General features: G+C 51.4%; 7 protein-coding genes and 1 non-coding gene across 8 annotated transcripts; 5 read left to right on the forward strand and 3 right to left on the reverse strand.

Annotated features, from left to right (window-relative positions):
• The first annotated feature begins 7 nt into the window (after positions 1-7).
• On the forward strand, positions 8-1638 carry P153DRAFT_70073 (uncharacterized protein). The gene is made up of 3 exons (XM_033673353.1): positions 8-580; positions 638-1086; positions 1179-1638. Exons 1-3 carry the CDS (start codon positions 156-158, stop codon positions 1376-1378), a joined length of 1074 nt encoding a protein of 357 aa, XP_033521187.1. The 5' UTR covers positions 8-155; the 3' UTR covers positions 1379-1638.
• A 1112-nt stretch (positions 1639-2750) lies between these two features.
• Positions 2751-4628, forward strand: P153DRAFT_359141 (uncharacterized protein; the record flags this gene model as incomplete). The annotated part of the gene is made up of 2 exons (XM_033666846.1): positions 2751-2900; positions 2955-4628. The coding sequence occupies 2 exons, from the start codon at positions 2751-2753 to the stop codon at positions 4626-4628; spliced, it is 1824 nt and encodes a 607-aa protein (XP_033521188.1).
• Positions 4629-4850: 222 nt separating this feature from the next.
• Positions 4851-6430, reverse strand: P153DRAFT_368843 (GAF domain-like protein). Its single transcript, XM_033668624.1, has 4 exons — positions 6035-6430; positions 5853-5967; positions 5426-5730; positions 4851-5328 (listed from the first exon to the last, which is right to left on the reverse strand). The coding sequence occupies exons 1-4, from the start codon at positions 6035-6037 to the stop codon at positions 5218-5220; spliced, it is 534 nt and encodes a 177-aa protein (XP_033521189.1). The 5' UTR covers positions 6038-6430; the 3' UTR covers positions 4851-5217.
• Positions 6431-6714: 284 nt separating this feature from the next.
• Positions 6715-6786, forward strand: P153DRAFT_t93. Its single transcript has one exon. It is a non-coding gene; the product is annotated as a tRNA-Arg (tRNA).
• Positions 6787-7820: 1034 nt separating this feature from the next.
• P153DRAFT_388120 (uncharacterized protein) lies at positions 7821-8204 on the reverse strand (the record flags this gene model as incomplete). The annotated part of the gene is made up of 1 exon (XM_033670726.1): positions 7821-8204. The coding sequence occupies one exon, from the start codon at positions 8202-8204 to the stop codon at positions 7821-7823; it is 384 nt and encodes a 127-aa protein (XP_033521190.1).
• A 431-nt stretch (positions 8205-8635) lies between these two features.
• On the forward strand, positions 8636-9740 carry P153DRAFT_388121 (chromatin associated protein KTI12; the record flags this gene model as incomplete). The annotated part of the gene is made up of 5 exons (XM_033670727.1): positions 8636-8641; positions 8692-8707; positions 8761-9081; positions 9131-9402; positions 9456-9740. 5 exons carry the CDS (start codon positions 8636-8638, stop codon positions 9738-9740), a joined length of 900 nt encoding a protein of 299 aa, XP_033521191.1.
• A 940-nt stretch (positions 9741-10680) lies between these two features.
• P153DRAFT_433312 (tyrosine-protein phosphatase CDC14) lies at positions 10681-13167 on the reverse strand. The gene is made up of 4 exons (XM_033673018.1): positions 12866-13167; positions 12480-12795; positions 12199-12427; positions 10681-12151 (listed from the first exon to the last, which is right to left on the reverse strand). Exons 1-4 carry the CDS (start codon positions 12932-12934, stop codon positions 10879-10881), a joined length of 1887 nt encoding a protein of 628 aa, XP_033521192.1. The 5' UTR covers positions 12935-13167; the 3' UTR covers positions 10681-10878.
• A 663-nt stretch (positions 13168-13830) lies between these two features.
• P153DRAFT_377759 (SET domain-containing protein) lies at positions 13831-15547 on the forward strand (the record flags this gene model as incomplete). Its single annotated transcript, XM_033669754.1, has 4 exons — positions 13831-14121; positions 14176-14687; positions 14740-15292; positions 15464-15547. 4 exons carry the CDS (start codon positions 13831-13833, stop codon positions 15545-15547), a joined length of 1440 nt encoding a protein of 479 aa, XP_033521193.1.
• Between the last annotated feature and the right edge of the window lie 274 nt (positions 15548-15821).

Consider the following 15821-nt stretch of genomic DNA (forward strand, 5'->3'; position numbering starts at 1 on the left):
AAGGGGATACGAAGGAGATGCGGCCTTATCGAGAGCTGATTGGCTCAAGCTGTTTAGCGCGAAATACGCCCTATTCGAACATATGAAGTTCTCTTGGTGTCACGTCACAAGAGACCGACGTGCAACGTAACACTTGAACTACTCCAGTACTTCTCATGCCTTTGCACAGGCGGTTTACGGCGCGAAACGCCTTCATTGTTATCAGTTTCTTGTTTCTCGGCGCATATTTCGTCCACATCAAAAATGTGATACGCGACGAGAGCGCCGCTCTCGCGGGCACAGACAGTGATCTCACTGATCTCACTGATGTCGCTGAACTCGCTGAACTCGCTTTACCACCTGACCAGCTAGTCTTGGACAGCGCGAGCGAGCACGAGAAAGAGACCAAGCAGTTACAAGTGAACACAGGCATCAAGATGCGCAGGACAGCAGTCGTGGTCGCAAGCCAGGCTTCGGAGAACGCGACGTGGTTGGACGAGTACTTTCCACAGTGGGAGAAGAATATCTACCGCGTAGACGATCCCCAGGCGCCGCTCACGGTGCCCAAGAATAAGGGCAGGGAGAGTATGGTGTATTTGACGTTTGTACTCCCTCTGCTTCGCCACTGAGGATCACTAGCTAATCCAGTGTGGTGCAGTTACATCATAGACCACTACGACGCTCTACCTGACAACGTCCTATTCATCCATCCCAACCGCTACCAATGGCACAACGACGACCCAGACTACGACGGTGTACCCATGCTGCACCACTTTCAGCTTCCATACCTCGAGCAGGAGGGATACGTCAACATTCGATGTGTGTGGTCTCTTGGGTGTCCTGATGAGATCAAGCCACTAAAAGAGGAGGGTGAGCATAGAGCGAGTATACATGCCGGTGGCTACTACAAAAAGGCGTTCCAGGAGCTTTTCCCGGATACACAGGTACCGATACGTGTTGGTGTGAGCTGCTGTGCGCAGTTTGCAGTGACAAGGGAGAAGATTCGGCAGAAGAGTAGGGAGACGTATATAAGGTATCGGGAGTGGTTGATGAATACAGAGTTGGGCGACGCAATTAGTGGGAGGGTGTTGGAGTATTCGTGGCACAGTGAGTGGGCATTTTCTTAGCATGGGGGCTGCTTTATGCGGCTCTGCTTGGATGTCCTCCACACCTCTTGGACCACGTACTAATGCTTACAGTGATCTTCGACAAAGAGCCCGTTCACTGCCCAAGTGCGGAAGACTGCTATTGCAAAGTTTTTGGGCTCTGCAACCTGAAGTGCAACACAGAAGCCTGTGAAGGGCGATATATGCTGCCACCTTTTGCGTCCCTACCACAAGGCTGGCCCCTCGTAGGATGGAACGACGAGCCACGTCAAAGAGCTGGATCTGAAGAATAACTCCATCAACCAAGGACACATACCGCACAGTCTCTCGCATTGTGAGCAGGTGTCGTGGGTCCCCTCAACGGGAAAAGCATCCACGAGAGCAAAATATTGTTTTCCCCGATATCGGCGATGATTCTTGCTCGAACCGGATCCGGAAGCTCTGTCGCAGAACTCTATGTGCTGTGCCGCATCAAATTTCACATAAAATGTGTCAACCTTTGGCTTATGACGCGACAATGGCGGTTCTTCAACAATAACCTGCATACGCTCGCCTGTTTGGTATCAATTCCGGTGACTTCTTTTCGATAGTACCGCATAGCTGTGCAGGCTAGACCTTGTGGTGGCAGTACCTCCTCTCCATGGAATATAGACCGACGAGCATCTGCATGCCTTCGGTAGCTCTCCCGCATCCCCCCTGGACACTCATTCGTTGACTTAGGAGAACCCTTTCAAACCCGTCGAACTTACCCTCGCACTGGAAAATGGGAGGGCAAAGGGCAAAAAATACGACGGGTCATGGTCTTGGTCCTTCATGTATGCATGCCTGGATCACAACATGTTGCTTTTTCTGTGTGGATCCAGATCAGGTAGGGAATTGCATCACCTCTCATTGGTGATTCGAGCAAGGCTGAAGGTCTTCGTCGCAGGTTGCACAGGACCTCTGGTCGTATTGGCGGGGGGGCTGAGCAAATGAAAAACAAATAGCCTATGGGCAGCTGGCTTCGAAACCGCGGTACACGCGATTAATCGCTTTCCCGTGCTTCCATGTACTAGGGTGTCACAAGGCTGAAACAAATTCATGATGATTCTGAGGCTCTGATTTTGGCCCCTGATTGGTCCGATATTTTAAGCGGAGCGGAGCCGCATGCTCGCATTCTCGCAGCTCTTCTCTGTGGAACCCGATTGTATCAGCTGTTCTCGTCTCGTCACATCAGCCCTAACACAACAAATATGTTTGATCGTTGTGGCCTGCGAACGCAGAGCCGCATGTCCGTTTCTCGCAACGCTTAGCCGAGTTCCAGTTTGGTGGCTTGATGGTCTATCCAACACAGCCGACCTGCAGGCTGAGAGTATGTGTGGGCCCTTGCATAGGGGATAACCAAGTCGATTCTTGGACTATCATTTACCACCCCGAAGAGGCTCTGCGGAGTATGCTCGGAGTACTTCACGTTCCTAGCTTGCCAATGTCAACGTCTGGTACGAGGCTATGTGCAGCTGATCAACTTATATTGCATCATTTGGTTGAGCCTCATAGCTCGATCTCAAAAGTTCATGTATTTCCACTTCCAGTTTACTATCATCGGGTTGCAAATAATTCAATTTTCTCTTCAACCTTGCTCGGAACTGCTAGGTCGTTATCATCTTCAGGCTTTTGTCAATTTCTATGACTATCTCTCTTGACCGGTTGCCGTTTGACGTCTTATTCCACATTGCGTCAGGCCTCGATTTCGACGACATCATCCATCTTAGCCACACATGCCGTCAACTGAAAGTTCTACTCAACGAGAGAACGCTATGTCGACGAGCTGTCGAGGTGGGGGAAACATGAGATGACCTATGAGTTCAGCTGGCCTAACTCTACCTCTAGACTCATCATCCGCATACAAAAGAGGCTCAACTTGCGCGAGAAGAAGCAATCACATACAAAAAAGCCTTGCAATCTGTATATGACAGACGAAGTGCGATTTCCAACGCGTACCCTTTTTCGGCTCGTGTCCTCGACTCGGGCAATTCTTTTCTATATCGTCAAGGCGTGATATGTGTACTGGATGGTAACACTGTCCGTGTGTCGGATGTACATTCGTCTCTCGATACTGTTCATCTTGATCTTACCTCTCTTACTCGTTCTAAGCATAACGTAGCATCACCGTTGTTAAGTGACGCAAAAGTCAGTCTACTCTATTACAGCGACGACATACTTGCGGTACATGTTACGAACGGTAGTCGACCGAGCAACAGTCATATTTACGCTATCAGTACAAACACTAACTCACCACATGGGGGAAGAATCATCCAAGCAATTTCTATCGAAGCATGTTCAAGATTATTTGTTAGACACACATCTCGCTATCTCTATTATGGCACACACACAGGGACAGGCGATGATGGCCACCGTAAGTGGGAGATCCATGGCGTGTCATTCGACCAGCAATACCCCTTACCCAAGTGCGAACGGCCTTTGCTACTCGAGAACTTTCACGGTAATGACATTGGATCGACTGTTGCGTTCGAGATACACGACAACTACTTTTATGCGCTTTCGAACCAGGGAACTTTCGAAGTCGAAGAGGTGGATTGGACTTCCTTTTACCACGTTATTCGCTTCCCTCTGGACCAGCCACTTCCTACTGCTGTAGAAAAGAACGATCGTTTGTTTCGTCGCCAACACGCGCAAGGTCCGATACACGACTCCTGGACAGATCTCACTCTACAGCATGACGAACGTACAAACCAACTCATGATCGTCGAGTCTCGACGCGAGTGGGCTCAAGCATCCTCTCGACAATCACGCACTTTCTACACCTCGGATATCAAGTTTCCTCCTAAGCCATCATCCACCGCATCGTCTCCTATCATTGAGCCTTCTGATGGACCAATGCTACCTGAAAACGATATATACGTGGACGTTCTCGGTTCGTCAGATAACCCAAACTATGCGCCTACACCAGAACGGCTTAATTGGATGGCACACCCTGAGTTCCACGAGGACGTGGTTTCACCACGCTCATTCATCCTCGCTCGCACCAAGTTCCGCGCGTACAACCACTCCTGCAGTTCATTCCTTGATCTCGTCGAAGACGATCGGTGTTGCAACGATCCATCAGCACCGCCGTGTCTGAGACTGCGGATTGGATCACGACGCCCTGCGCCTCCACCATATACTACAGCAGGTAATGGTATCACGTCGGCTATTCCTGAAGAGGATGTCAAGTATCGCCATTCACCAATCCGCATGTGGCCCCCTCCAGCACGAAAATGCCCTTGCGCGGCACGATTGCACCGCATCCTCAACCCCTCCGTGTCATCGCATAGCAGGACCATCATTGGTGTGCTGGACGAGCGTAGTCTCGTGTACATGGTCAAGCCTGGGCGTTCGTATGGATCGAGTGAGGAGAGTGCGCAGGGCACCATTGTGCTTGTTGATTTTGGTCGGTCGCTGCAATGCGGAGACAGCGCACAGAAGGGCAACATGGACGATGAGAGGTGCTGGCAGTGGACGGTAGGGCTTGAAGGACGGTGTCGGGGTGGGACGTGTCAATGAGCAGGATCTTGGACGGTGGAAGAGGCAGATGGTAAGCTCACCATATTTTGCCTTATCACTACAATCGGTATGTGTGTGCTGAACGTGCATATTCAACCGGTGACAAGGCAACCAACCCCGCTATAAGGCCGGTACTAAGACAAGGCTGAGCCCGAGTGTCATTTCTTTGGTTCGATAGAGAGGGGAAAACAAAGTTTTGATTTCATGTTCCAAATCTTTTGCCGTGACATTCTGCTGCTTTCCATATACAGCCCAGCTTCGTAGTTGCCGTCTCACAAACTCCCGTTGCCTTCCAATCAGCAAAGTACTCACACGTGTACTACCATACTCCTTTCTTACCCCCCCCCCTCTCCGTTAGTCGAAATACCCGGAGTCAAGGTCTATTCTTTGCAGCAACACAACAAGATTGAAAGTACTACGAAGCCAAACATGTTTAGTAGGCGTATACAAACAACACGTTAGGCGTAAAAGTCCTACAGTTTGTTTATATGTAGTTGTCAAGCTGTTGCAAGACCTCGCTGCAGCCTACTTAATTCCGGATATTCCGACTAACCAAGAGCCCCCTCCTGTTCCTCCACGGCCCTTCCCCTCAGAAATCACACGACTCAGCCAACAGCTTAGCCAACTCCTCCAACGCCCTCTGATCCTCCTCCGTAAACCCATCCAGCTCCGCACAATCAACATCGATAATAGCAACGACCTACCCACACACATAGAAGTCAGCATGCCATCTCCCTAACCCCTAACCTCCATCACACAGGAGAAAACTACTTGATAAAGAGAACACGCAAACTCACTTTCCCCCCTTGCACAACGGGCACTACGATCTCGCTCCGACTCTGCCCATCACACGCGATGTGCCCCGGGAACGCTTCCACGTCGCGAACTAGCTGCGTCGTCTGGGTTGATGCAGCGGTGCCACATACGCCGCGGCCGAAGGCGATGGCCTGGCAGGCGACGCGGCCTTGGAAGGGTCCGAGAAGGAGTTGCGCCGCATTGGTGGGCGAGGTGAAGTAGAAGCCCGCCCAATTCACCGCGTTGGAAGGGGCGGGGAGGGAGTGGAAGGCGTGCCAGAGGAGGGAGGATGTGTTTGAGAAGTTGCTGTTGAACGAGATTTGTTAATTGGCATTGTTTAGGTATTCGATGTGGTTTGTGTGCCAGATTATGAAGACGTACCAGACCTGGTATGGACTATTAGTATGATGGCTTACGAGTATACGGTTGAGCAACATACCCAATTCCTCTGCCCGTCGAAAAGCGCGTGCGCTTGCTCCAGTACTTGCGCGTATACATCCTTCTTGCTCATTCCATCCGCGAAGGCGGATGCGTCTGCGTGCACCTAGTGTTCAACCCATCAGCCTCCTCTCCTGTTATAAACTCCCCTAGTTAATCCCTCCCTTACATACCATGATCCCAAGTGTATATTCTCAAAAGCCCTTAAATCAATTCAACACAACCTGGTCGGCACAGTCGACAATCCCAACCGAACTCCACTCTGATTGGCCAACACGCTACACAAATCCAACCCAAATTTTTTGAACGATACGTCTTACAAGAGCAGTCAGTAAGTAGCGTAAATAGAGGATATTGCGCAATGGTGTAGAAACAGTTGAACGGCAGGTTATCCGATGAGTTTGAGCAATTTGTAATCGAGTGAAAATAAAAATTGCGCCATCGTTTTCTAATCTCTTTGGGATGGATGCTTTGAGGTGCCGTACCCTTGCTGGAAATCAACACATCGCGTGCGCGGTGGGGGTTTTCTCGGTGTGGGTATGGATTGCATACACGCAGGGAAGTAGGGTATGGGAAGATGCAAAATCTGAATTTGATTGGAGTGCCTGTTATGTTTGTTTGCTTGGGGGCGATAATGTAAGTAGGTTTGGCTGGTTGAACGTCCTCGGATCATGCCACCTGAGAAGTTCTTGTGACTCATTACCTCATCTGGATGCTCACTGCTGCATTGTACAAGGCTTTGAGAAACAAACATGGACGATGCTATGAGGAGCTTGTGGTAGCAGTACTGCACAGTGCAAATTTGATAGGTTATAATTTTCTAAATTACCAAAATCCTCATCAAAACACGATTGGCCGGTTGGCGCAATGGTAGCGCGTGGCCCTCCTAAGGCCAAGGTTGCAGGTTCGAGTCCTGCATCGGTCGTCTTTTTTTGTCGACATCCATCCACATCAGCATCCAAACACATATGCTCTTGGTGATGACTGTTGAATGTTTTTTTGCCGAGACAGACATCACAAGGCACATTCTCTAGCTTCGGAGCACTGGTATTTGCACCTATAAACATCTTTTGCTAGCTCTAGATATATGATGACGAGTGGCTATATGAGTATCACTCTTGTAGGTACGACGTCATTGGGTTTTCAAGGTCTCCTTTGCACTAGGCTTTCTGATGGAGTAGGCACATCTACATTAGGCAATCCGGACTTCTCGTCGTGTTTATACCCTTAGCATGTCCTATGTCCAGATCAGATATTACTCGATATTGCGGGCCGAAGCGGCTTAAGAAGCCAGGCAATCATGACCTCGCGCGCCTTTTACTATGCATAACACGGTCTAGTCGATATGAGGGGAATATCCGGATATAGTATTCCGGTTACACACGTGTACATGATTCATCTATAGTAGTTTCTGGTCTTGCGCGCCTAGTCATACCCGCCCCACTCACTAAGTAATGGTAGTAGGAAGTAGTGTAGAAGATAAAAGAGGATAAACGCCAGGTGCATGCCAGACACCCTAAAACTCCAAGCTAAGAGGATATACATGCAGAGCTGTGTACAGAAACCGAAAGGAACTGTGGGAATCGCTGGGAAACCCGTTACATGACCGATGGGAGGGGAATATTTCCAGAGAAGCAAAAGACACCGACGCAGCGGTGAAAGAGGGCAAGATCGTAAGATGAAGAAAAAGCCAGAAGGTGAAAAAATAGGCGCTTCTCCCCACAAAAACGTGGTCTGAGTGTCAATCCACCGCGACACGCGTGCCAGCGTGAGGGTCTCGTCGTGCGGGAAGAATCTGAAATCTGGACCCACTACGGCTGCTCTGGGAAAGTGGTGCGATTATCAGAGCCGAATTTGCCCGCGTTTCCCCAGAGTCTCGGACATAGTGGTGTTTGTAGCGTGCAGTGCTTGCAGAGTACACGTCGTCGTTGCCGTCTCTTGAAATGAAGTGAAGTGAAGTTATAGTTCCATGCCCTCGATATCGCGCATAACACACGCAATCTGTGCCCTCTTCGCAGCCTCGGCAAGCAGCGCGAACTGGTCTAGGTACTGTGTTGTCTCGCCGGCGGTCTGGCCTGCTCCTTGTCGGTTTGGCAGGTATTCGAAGCTCGGGTGTCTGTGGGGCTGCAGCTGTTGGCGCGGCTGTTGTTGTTGGTTCACAGACCCGAAAAAGTGTTGCTGCTGAGGGCCGGACGAAGGCGAGGTGAGCGGCGCTGTAGGGGCAGGCGACTGAGAGGCCAGACTCGAAGTGCTGCTGAAGGTTGAGGTGTGGGAGGAGCTCGAGGACTGCAGCGGGGCGAAGGCTGGTCGCGAGGCATAGGATTGATTTGGAACTCGGGACATGATGTGAGTTATCGAATTTGTTTCCTCGTTTGCTTTGAAAGGGCTTCGGGTGAGTGGAGGAAAGTTGGTGGTACGGCGCTGTAGATGTGATTTGGCAAGTGGATATCTGCAAATCAAAAAAGTACGGTGGATCAAACGGCGGTTGGATGCACGGAGGTCGGAAGTGAGCGGCCTTGTAATTTCTTCGCAGATGTTTCAAAAGTGAATGCTGAGGGAAGAGGGTAATATCTATCGAGTGTGAGGGCGGGCGAAGGCAAAGATAGGCAGAGCAATCGCGTTAGGAACGACCGAGGCTCGGGCTGCTAGAGGCAGGGACTTTCTTCCCTTGTGAGGTCACCGCCCGCAAATTCTCCCGGATTCAGCGCACTTGGCCTCGTTATCGGTGCACCATACACTGCACTTAGGCCATTTAGCAGCGGGAACAGCGCAAGATGCCAGTAAGTCGCCTCGTTGCACCTGCCGCCCGAGTCTCGACTGACGCGCATAGCTCGTGCTCATCTCAGGTCGCGCCTTCCTTCTTGGTGGCCAGCGGAATTAGACTGACCCCAGATTCCAGGCTACCCCTCCGCGGGGAAAACGACGCGTTCTGTCCAACTTAAGGACTACTTCGAATCTAAGATTGCCGCCTCCAGCGCCGATGCTCGCCTGAATCGCCTGAAAGTACACCTCATCAACGACCAGACGCTTGGTGTGTCGCGCAGTGTCTATCACACGGCCAGAGCCGAGAAGGATGCGCGCGCGGAGGAATATTCTGCCGTTAAGAGAGTGCTGTCACGCGATGATATTGTGATTGCCGATGGCTTGAACTACATCAAGGGCTTCCGCTACCAGTTGTACTGCGAGGCGAAGGCTGTACAAACACCCAGCTGTGTGGTCAGTACTCACATATATACCGACATGTGGCAGAGCCAGGCTCACAGTCCTAGAGGTGCACATAGGGACGCCCGCCGAGAAATGTCGCGAGATCAACACCGCACTGCTGGCAGACAAAGACAACGATGGAGGCTATGAAGAAGACGACTTCGAGAACCTCATCTTCAGATACGAAGAGCCCAACGGCATGACACGGTGGGACAGTCCCCTGTTCATCGTCGTCCAAGAAGACGAAGCGCCATCATGGTGCGACCAAATCTGGGACTCTCTCATAGGCAGCGACGGCAAGATGAAGGTTGTAAAGTCACACCAAGCAACAGTCCTAGTACACGCCCCACGCTCCCCGACTGCACCACCAGCCAGACTAACCTCCCCCAGAAACCCGCAACGGAGCAAAACTACCTCTACGAGCTCGACAAGACCACATCCGACATCCTCGCGCAGATCATGACATACCAGAAAGACCACGCCGGCGAAGGCGGCGGCGAGATATCCGTCCAGGACGTCGACAAGCCCATCGAACTCCCTGCGAACCCGATGACCCTCCCACAACTCCAGCGCATACGCCGTCAATTCATTGCTATGAACCGCCAGCACAGTTTCTCCAAGTCGAGGATAAAGGAGGTCTTTGTCGAGTACCTCAACAGCGAGTTCCTGCGCTAAGACGAGGCAGCGTGGTCGGAGTGTGTAGGAGTGTATGCCTGTATGCAGGCTGTGTAGACTCATATCACTAGACGTGTGATTTTTCGATGCTGGGCGCATGCCACATCACCGTGCATACGCGATCATGGCGTGGCATCTCAAGATGGTGTCTGGGCACGACACTTGCAACTCGATGCAGAAGCACAGAACTCGAACAGCATGTGCCAATGCTATGAATCCCGTCTCTTGGTTAGTCGGAATACCCGGAACTAAGTTGGCTGCAGCGAGGCCTTGCAACAGCTTGACAACTACATCTAAACAAACTCTAGGACTTTTACGCCTTACGTGTTGTTTTGTATACGCCTACTACACATGTATGTTTTTGTAGTACTTCCAATCTTGTAGTTTAGGGTTGATGTGTTGCTGCAAAGAATAGACTGTAAAACTCGCAAAGACTCTACTTATATGATGTTTCGCAGTTGGGCGTGCTTGAAAGGTATATATTGGCTCTCGGTCAAGTGCAAAAACAGGAAGTAAGTTACATTGTTTGTGGCTCCTACAAGCCGCAAAACTACACAATTGCAATTTGTTAAACTGTATGCAAGGCGTATACAGCTTGAAATTCAGGCACAAGATCCCTACACTAAACTTAGTTGTAGTTGTCAAGCTGTTGCATGATTTCGCTGCGTTCTGCAAGGCATCCATCCCAAGTCCATCCACCAAACATCACCCATCACATCACAACAGCAACAGTGAACGCATTTGCAGTTTGAAAATAGTTAATACTAAAAACGCCTCATTAACTTCATACACATTCATAAGCCCTCCACCCCGCAGCAGCCAGACGCCAGGGCATCGAGGAAGCAAGATCGCACACACACAAAGTCCGCACCAGACAACACCCGAATAAAGAGAATGAAAAAAGAGAAAAAGTTTGACAGGAAAGGAAAACCCATTCGACAAAAAACCCCGCCGTGCGCCACCCGATGGAAAAACCTAAACTGTTTGTTTGATAAACACAAAACGCCCGTCCTGCAGACGCAAAGGTCCGGGGATATGCTGCCGCCGATGCAAGTGAGGAGGAGGAGAGTGAGGATCCGCGAAAAACGCCAATATGTTTAGACGCTCAAAATGCTGCAATGACTACCAGGCTGGCCGCTCATGGCTTCGGGCGGGCGATGGAGTGAGAAGCGCTTCCTACACGTCCACTGGTTTTCCGTACGCTGGTCTTGCCCTCGGTGCTTCGTCGCATGGGACTCGAGCGGATCTTGCTCATGCTGATGCCGCTGCCGCTCTTCTCTCTCGGTGTCTTCGGTCGAGCACCAGCTGGCGCCGTGTTCTCGGCGTCACTCCCATCGCCGAAGCCAAACGACGTGTGTGTCAAGGAGGTCTGGATGACGGAGGTTGTGCTGAAGGCACGACGCTGCTTGTCTTTCAGGACAGGTGAACGGGTTGGCGAGCGAGACGATGTTCTCCGTGCAATCTGGCGCAGGTGGTACTCTTCGTCGCTCTCGCCGTCGAACCGTGTTACGTCTGCCCTGATCTCAGTGGTTGATTTCGTGAATGGCTCGTTCTCGTGGATGCGCTGAGGTGATTGTCGCGAGCTGCCATTACCGTAAAGCTTGCTAGTCTTTCGCGGCTGGCCTGGTGTAGGCGCAGGCAGGTTGTCTTCTTGAACACCGATATTCGAATGTGTGGCGTTGTTGCGCTCATTGGACTCGATCTCTCCAAGTGCAGCGCGCTTCTGAGAACCGTTCGGTGGGGTGAAGGTCTGGCCGTTGCTTGCAAGGCGCTGCTTGTGAGGAGACCTGGTTGGCGTAGAAGGCATCGCCTCGGCATACTTGGCTTTGATAGTGTCCTCGTAGAACCACTCGCGGAAAGTGGCCTGGTTGAGGTGAAGCCAATGTTGTTGAGGTCCAACGACCATTCCGGGGCGCATAAAGCGCATGTATGCGATGATCTCGTTTGCAGTGAAGCCATGCCTGTAGATCAAGTATGCTCCAATGAGGCAGCCGGTGCGGCCAAGTCCAGCTTTGCAGTGCACAGCAATCCCCTTCTTTCGGACCGTAATCATATCGTGCGCAAGGTTGACGAACTGTCGCACCAGTGACAGAGGCGGGCAAGTTCCATCGTCGAAGATCATGTTCAGGTGCTTAATGCCGAGTTTGGTGAAATAGCTCGATGAGTAAAGCTCAGAGTTCAAACGGACGACGAGACCGACGTTGCGTGCGCAGAAGTGGGAGAGTACGTTCTTGAAGGGACCTGGGATGTTTGATCGCTGAATCTCGGCGATGTTCGAGGGCAGTGACGCGTATGTTGAGGATGTCGTGGCGATCTCGTGAGTGGGCTGGTGTTGTGGTGACGCAAAGGCCAGGAAGTCGGGAGTGACCCAGTTGAAGTCGCCCATGTCGACACGCTCAAACTTCTCGTATCTGGACCAGTTAGCAGTGCTCCTCTAGACAGACCAAGATAGACATACTCTTCCAGACTGAAGTCCTTGAGCCCGCAAAGGCCCTCCTCCTTCGCTTTCCACACTCCGTAGATGACATCCTGAATGTTCAGGACGTAGTCTGCCTGGCTGTAGCCTGCGTCGCGGAAAGGCATGCAGGGTGGGTCCATCTGGGCAATGGGCGCTAGGGCAAGATGAGGTGGCCATGACTGGATGAGGACCATGTAACACGCCAAGATGCAGGCAGCATTCGCGCGGCCTGTAGTTGTCAGCAAGTGTGTCGCAAGCGTGGGAAAGTCGTTTTGGCTCACTTCTCGAGTCTGCGTTGCTCCAGAACACTACGGCCCTGTCCTCGTTCGCGGGGTCCCCCAACACCTCGTGTAGCTGCACAGCAAAGCGGTACAGGTGGCCAATGTGCAGTGGGCCAAAGTCGCCGTGGAAAGCATTGTACAGCAGTGTCTTATCAATGCTAAAGTACACCGGAGGATGTGTCTTGGAGCCAGCGTGACCTGCTTGTGCCCGCGACGAGCGCTTCGTCGGCGACTGGCTTTGTTTTGGGTAGGGGAACGGCGTGCCGGCGTCTGGTGCGTGCGTGTATGAGGCAAGGTAGAGTCGGTCTTGGATGTACTGAGAGGTTGCGTGCGTCAGTACTGGTTGCCATGTTTGTTTTGTTTTTGGGGTTTGTTGTGATGCTCACCTCGATGACCTGTCCGTAGCTGGTCGAGTTCGCGCGAGGCGTCCTCGAGGGTCTTGGGTGTGCAGACATGTTGCGGGATCTGTGACGTCCGAGTATGTGCCCTGGTTGGCAAGAATTGGCGAGCTGCAGTAGTCGAGGGGTGCGCGATGTGTGTTGGACTCGGGACGGAACAGCGGGCTCGAGCAGCGCAGTGGAGCGGCGGGGCGGAAGGGTTTCCTGAGGCTGTCGACTTGGTCGCCGAGTGCTGTTGACCTTTCGTGCGTCCCGGGAAAGAAATAACTGTAAAGATACAAATCTGTCCGTGGTGGAGGAGAGGGCGGAGTTTTGAATGCCTCAAGACCAAAACAAATGATGTAAACAGGCTAAGTCCGGTCTGGGCTTAGCCTCGCCATCGCACAGATCGGGACGACCCTCAGACCAAAACAACAACAAACTCCGCTTGGCCAGTGCACAGGTAAGCCAGTCCCCTGCTCACCGTCTTGTTGTCTTGCTGTCTTGTTTATTTGTTTGTTTATCTGTGCTCCATCGAGGGGCTCACCGCATCGGTCAACATCGAGGCACAGCACTCTATGCCAGACTTGAACAGCATTCAAGGCTTCACGCGTCGTGTTCATGCATTATTTTCGAGATTCACCATGGCAGCGTTGACGTGGCGGTGCATTGCAGCCCGCCTACGATTCATGACTTACACTGAGCAGGAACAACGATCGTCACTCTGGTGACCACTTTGCCCCAGGACTTGTGTGCATGATATCACAGGGTCCAAGACATATGGTTTCTAGACTACAGTGCCTATATTTCCGATCCCTGACCTCGACACGCGATCTGCACCACAGGATACCCTGCATGCGACTATAGTACACCGCATATGCATCGAGTGCTTGTTGTTTAGTTGGTCTGATCAACAAAAACACCGAGTGTTCGATTGACTACACGTTGTTGAAGGATATTGTTGCACCGTCAGCATGATCAGAAGAGGCAGAACCGAAGGATGGCTCAAACAGCCTATCGAAGCCTTGCCAAGATGGGCAGCGTTCCATGGAGTCTCCTTCGAGGGCATTAGAATTGGCCCGCTCCCTGGCTTCGAAAATAGAGGGTCGACCGTCATAGCAGATCGTGAACTGGAGGGAGGCAAGGTCGAGCCGCTGTTGGTTGTCCCGAGAGATCTTATAATCTCGCGGCAGAATATTGAGGTTCTTGCCAAAGCAGACCGCAATCTCCGTGAAGTCCTCGATGTGTTGGGAGATTTTGGAACGGTGATACACCTTTGACAAACATCCAGGCAGCACAAACGCTGACTTGCAGAACAGACGACAAGAGGCGCTGTGCTGATGTTTCTGCTCATACAAGCCACCATATGCTGCCCAGATACAAAGAACGTTGGCGTCTTGAATCCTCTTACCGAATATGTCAAGTTTCTTCCAGATGAACTGCTACCAACATTTTGGACCGAGGACGAGCAGGAGCTCCTTACAGGCACAACTCTTAGGCCTGCAGTTCGAGCAAAGCTGAGCAGCCTATTACGCGAATTTGAAACAGTTCGCACAGCCACAGAATCCATCGGCTGGTGTTCAAAGTACTGGTGGGATGACGATACTGGAATGCTTACATTCGACGATTGGTTACGGGTCGATGCGATGTACAGATCCAGGGCGCTCGAGTTCCCAGGCGTTGGTGATTGCATGGTTCCATGCGTAGACATGGCAAATCATGCATCTGGAGAAACTACAGCTGCGTTATACGAGGCTGACGACGACGGGAATGGGCTGCTTCTTCTGCGAGAAGGCAAGAAGGTCGGGAAGACCAGCGAGATCACCATCACGTAGGCCTAGTTTCAACTGATATTGTTCTTCCGAGAACGCTGACAACGGTAGATACGGTGACGATAAAGGAGCATGCGAGAATGTATTCTCGTATGGATTCCTCGAAGATAGCATGATCTCCGCACAGGTCATGTTCCTGGATCTCGATATCCCGGACGATGATCCCTTACGACCCGCTAAAATCTTTGTATCCACAGCCGCACCGGGCTTCCGCATCTTCGAAGACAAGAAAAACGGTACTATAGATTGGGAGAGCGACTTCATTTGGCTCGTCATCATAAACGAAGAAGACGGGTTGGATTTCAAGATTCGGCAAACTATTGACGGAAAGAAAGAAATTCAAGCCTTCTGGAAAGACCGAGAGCTAGACGATACCTTGAAGCTGAAAGAGTATCTTCAGGACGAGCCGTTGTGGGATATATTCAAGCTGCGTGCTACAGTTCTTCTGCAAAATCGCGTCGAGACGCAGATAGAGACGCTGCAGGAAATGCAGAGCGTCAAGCGTGAAACTTCAATTCGGGAAATACCGTGGAGTCTGGCGAAGCGACTCCGAAGTCTCGAGCTAGACATGCTGCAGCGTGCTGAAGCGACGTTAGAAAGCCAGGTAAGGAACGTTCCTTGAAGTCTTACCCCGCGTTTCGCATGTTGCGCTTCTCGTATTCAGGCTTGTTGGTGCATGTGAGCTTGGCTATCATGCCTTAGCTTACGACATGTCCATAATGGCCCGAACAACCCCCTGTCTGACATTTGTATTCCCGACTAATTCCGATCCTAGAAGTCTACTTTGATCGAGTCAGAAGTCGTACAGCGGTATTTGGGCATGGCTGGAGACGACGAAGAGGAGGTAGATTTCACTTGAGATATGCCAGCTTTCCATAGAGATAGACAACTGAATCGCGTCCATCACTTACACAGTATTTCTAGCCCTGTTGGCCACGTTGGCCAGGGATGAGACAGGGATAAGACAGGGACTTCAGCTTCCAATTATCAGCTCATTATCTCAACCGGGACCTTCCAATCGGTGGCTTCTCACATGCAGCTCTAAACCTGAAAGAGTGATGTTGAACGTCCACAGTCACACCCACGGCGTTGATCAATCTCCCATGACAGTGGGCTGAACTGCACACTGTAAT

This window comes from Dothidotthia symphoricarpi (assembly GCF_010015815.1).
Source record: "Dothidotthia symphoricarpi CBS 119687 unplaced genomic scaffold P153scaffold_16, whole genome shotgun sequence".
NCBI lineage: Eukaryota > Fungi > Ascomycota > Dothideomycetes > Pleosporales > Dothidotthiaceae > Dothidotthia > Dothidotthia symphoricarpi.